This window comes from Biomphalaria glabrata, chromosome 12, assembly GCF_947242115.1.
Source record: "Biomphalaria glabrata chromosome 12, xgBioGlab47.1, whole genome shotgun sequence".
Lineage (NCBI taxonomy): Eukaryota > Metazoa > Mollusca > Gastropoda > Planorbidae > Biomphalaria > Biomphalaria glabrata.
Genome location: NC_074722.1, coordinates 30,069,511 through 30,073,320, shown reverse-complemented (window position 1 = coordinate 30,073,320; position 3,810 = coordinate 30,069,511). Strand labels below are relative to the sequence as shown.

General features: G+C 36.7%; 1 protein-coding gene across 4 annotated transcripts in view; it reads left to right on the top strand.

The window, feature by feature from the left end:
* The first annotated feature begins 43 nt into the window (after positions 1-43).
* LOC106051541 (uncharacterized) overlaps positions 44-3,810 on the top strand; it is a 37,636-nt gene continuing 33,869 nt past the window's right edge. For 2 of the 4 annotated variants that reach the window (XM_013206726.2, XM_013206724.2), the window contains exon 1: positions 44-256. In XM_013206726.2, the coding sequence (XP_013062180.2) occupies positions 203-256 (54 nt within the window). In that variant the 5' untranslated portion in view covers positions 44-202. The remainder of the gene's footprint in view (positions 257-3,810) is intronic. The other 2 variants (XM_056005781.1, XM_056005780.1) reach the window with 1 other exon arrangement.

Sequence of the window (3,810 nt, the reverse complement as noted above, 5' to 3'; positions counted from 1 at the left end):
CATGCGTAACAAACATTTCCGAGTCAAAGGGAAACAACATCTTGACAATCACTTCCGTATTTTTATGGCATCAAGGGACGACTAATCTAGATCTACCTGTGTTGTATTCGTTCTTTTTATTTGTCAACAGTAAAATGTTAAATATAAATTTTGTTCAAAAAATGCCTCCTTGATTTTTAGATCTATATTGATCTCTCTAAAAATGGCATTAGTTACCATTCAACGCTCTCCAAGTCCCAGCACTGACCCAGAATTGGTAGATGCTACTTTTCAGTAACTTTTAATTTGGCTAACTAAAAATAAAAAATTAATTATAGTTATATTAATAAAAATTAATTATATTAATTATATTTATAGTAGATCTACTATCTAGATCTAGATTAAATAATTAAAATTAAATTCTATTAATATTATATAATCTATAATTTAATTTACATTTAAATTAATAACATAAAATATATATTACATTTACATAGATAATGTACTATGGAGATGTAGATCATAGTAGATGTAGATAATTTCTAGTTCTAATTTTATATTTATTATATTAATAGTCTATATTCCTATATATTATATAATTTATATATTATTATTTATATATTATTGTCTATAGTCATAGTAGTATAGTTACTATAGCTTGAATCTATTTAAATAAAAAAAAATAATTGTAAAAATGTATTCGTCACTATTCAAAAAGACTTTCTAGATTTACTGCTCTAGAGGCTAGAGAGTTTAGACCAGTGGTTCCCAAACTTTTGTGTCTCGTAGACCCCTTGCCATGTTTTCTGATTTTCGGTAGACCCCCTGCTTAACTTATATTGCATTTTTGCACATTCACAAACTAATTTTTTAAACTAATTTCTAACTGCAGTGAGTCGAAGAGTGAAAAGGTAATTTGAGGCTACATCATAAGTTAGAGAGATCTATCTTTTTTACAAATAAAATTCTAATTTAAACCTATTAAAATAACAATATGTATTGCTGGAATCACCATGCACATTGGAAATGTTTTATTTTGTATGTTCATCATCCGTTTCTATGGATATTGTTTCATATAGGAATTCATTGTTCTATGAAGTAGTCCTTCAAACATTAAATAATAATTTATTAATTTGCCTTATGTATTATTGTAAAAGCTGTCGTAAATAGTTTCTCGTGTATTTCTTGATCTTTCACGTTTGGCTCAAATATTGAGCCTGCGGTTCTGTTTTCACTAACAGGAGAAGGGTAAAAGGTGAGTTACTGGCGCCTAAACCAGTAAGCTTCGGGCAAGAGTATCAGATGAAGGTTTGTGTAAAACAGTTTTTAAAACTACTTCAAGGGCTGGTAAAATCAATGTTTTATCTACAGTGTTTTCCGTATTTGGCTATAGGTAAAGGGATCTTGTAAAATGCTCACAAACCACCATCTTTTCTATATAAAAAGTAAAGTTCCCCTTTCAGACCTTGTGGTCTATAGGGCAAATGATGTAAAGGTCATCTGTTTCTGTGGCCTACAGTTAACTAGGGTGTCATGTGGCCAGCACAACGACCAACCGCCTTTACTTTTCCCTGACTAATGTCAGGTACCCATTAGAGCTGAGTGGACTCAGAGGCGCCAGAAGATCCCAAAATTAAAAATCCCAGTCTTCACCAGGATTCGAACCCCGGTTCAGAAGCCAAGCGCTTTACCGCTCAGTCACCGTGCCTCCATCTTTTCTATATGATGTTGACGAAAGATTTTGTGAGTCTATTCTGAACTTTTTTCTCACTTTTCTCTTTTTATCAGGGTGGCATCGTCTCAAATAATCCTCGAGTGTAATTGGTTTCATATGGTCATAAAAAGGCTCTTATTATAGACAATCGCTTATTTAACAAGAAAATAAATAATCAACGCTTTAAAATCAAGATTTCTTTTTGTTAAACATTACTTACATGTAGACAAAATTAACTATTTAAATAAGTATTGAAATTAAATACAACTATTTTACTTTTGAATAATTCGGTACATATTTATAACTGAGTACAAATCATTTATAAGTGTTTGAAATAGTTAAATTAATGGGGTGTGAACATTAAAGTCATAGACCCCCAATTTACTTTTTCACTTTCTTAGACCCCTTGGAAGTCTTCGTAGACCCCTGGGGGTCTATATAGACCACTTTGGGAATCACTGGTTTAGACTATCCACTATCAACAACGGTGACAACAATATCATATCAGGCATATAATATGATATAATGATCATTTTCTAGATTTTATGTCAGTGTTACTGCAAGGGCCACTAGAGTCTAGGACCCTAGATCTAGACTAAAAGACTCTGTCATAGCTAAATTGGTTTTCAACTGTATTAGTATTTCTGTGGCATTTTACGTCTCGAGAGACGATCTTTTCCCTTTGCAACTTCTTGTGTGACTAAAGAGGCCAATCCTTGATACACAGCAGCGATCGCAGGTTGGGCATATATAATCACCAGGCGCCGTTGCATTTTCACCCTTCTTTCTGCTTCTGTTGTGTATGACATCTGCAATCTGTGACCCTTCCTTTATGCTCTCTCTCCATGTGGATCTGTCCAGTGCCACCTCTTCCCAGTTGCCAGTGTCAATTTTGAAGAGCTTCATGTCGCGTTTGCATACATCTGTATAACGTAAAAGTGGGCGACCAGCGGCTCTCCTGCCTTCTATTAGATCGCCATACAGGATGTCCTGTGGAAGTCGACCTACTGGCATTCTACGAACGTGGCCAAGCCAGCCAAGGCGTCTGCTGCTGCTCTATGTAGCACTTCCTCATTGGTTATCTTATCTTGCCACCTTATTTTAAAGATCCACCTTAGGCATCGGAGGTGGAAGACATTCAGCTTTTTTTCCTGCCATGAATAGGTTGACCATGTTTCACTTCCGTACAGCAAGGTGCTCAACACACAGGTCCGGTAGACTAAGGCTTTGGTACTGCTAGTCAGCAATATGTTATCCCAGACTCTTTTCTGCAACCGTGACATGGTGGCCATTGCCTTGGCTATCCTGTTGTTTATGTCTTTATCCAGTAGAGTGTTGTTGGATATGATGGAGCCAAGGTAACAAAAGTGATCAACAACTTCTAGTGGTTGGCCATTAATGCTTACTTGAGGTGCAGTGTTTGTGTTTTGGACAAGTATCTTAGTCTTGCTTTGACTGATGTTTAAGCCGAACTTCTGGCAAGCAGCAGATAGTTTGTCAACCATGGACTGTAGCTGAATATCAGAATCAGCCACAATAGCTGCATCATCAGCATACAGTAGTTCCCTGACAAGTAGCTTCCTAACCTTGGTTTTTGCCAGCAGCCTTGATACATTAAATAGTTTTCCAGAGGATCTTGTATGGAGAAACACACCTTCGTTTATGTCGCTGTACGCATAATGCAGTAGACAGGAGAAGAATATGCCAAACAGAGTAGGTGCGAGCACACATCCCTGCTTGACACCACTGCAAACCTCAAAAGGTGCTGATTGGGCTCCATTGAATTTGACAGTACATTTAGTTTCCTCGTGAAAACACTCAATTAACTTCAGTAGTTTGGGAGGGCAACCTATTTTCCTCAGGAGTTTGAAAAGGCCACTTCTGCTGACCATGTCAAAAGCTTTAGTCAGATCAACAAAAACAATGTAAAGGGGTCTGTCTCTCTCTCTGAATTTCTCCTGCAGTAGTCGTAGAGAAGATATCATGTCTATAGTGGATCTACCACTCCTGAATCCACACTGAGACTCTGGGTAGACTCTAGAAGCTATCACTTGCAGCCTGGATAGTGCCACTCTAGCAAAGATTTTGCCCACTATACTGAGGAGAGAGATACCCCT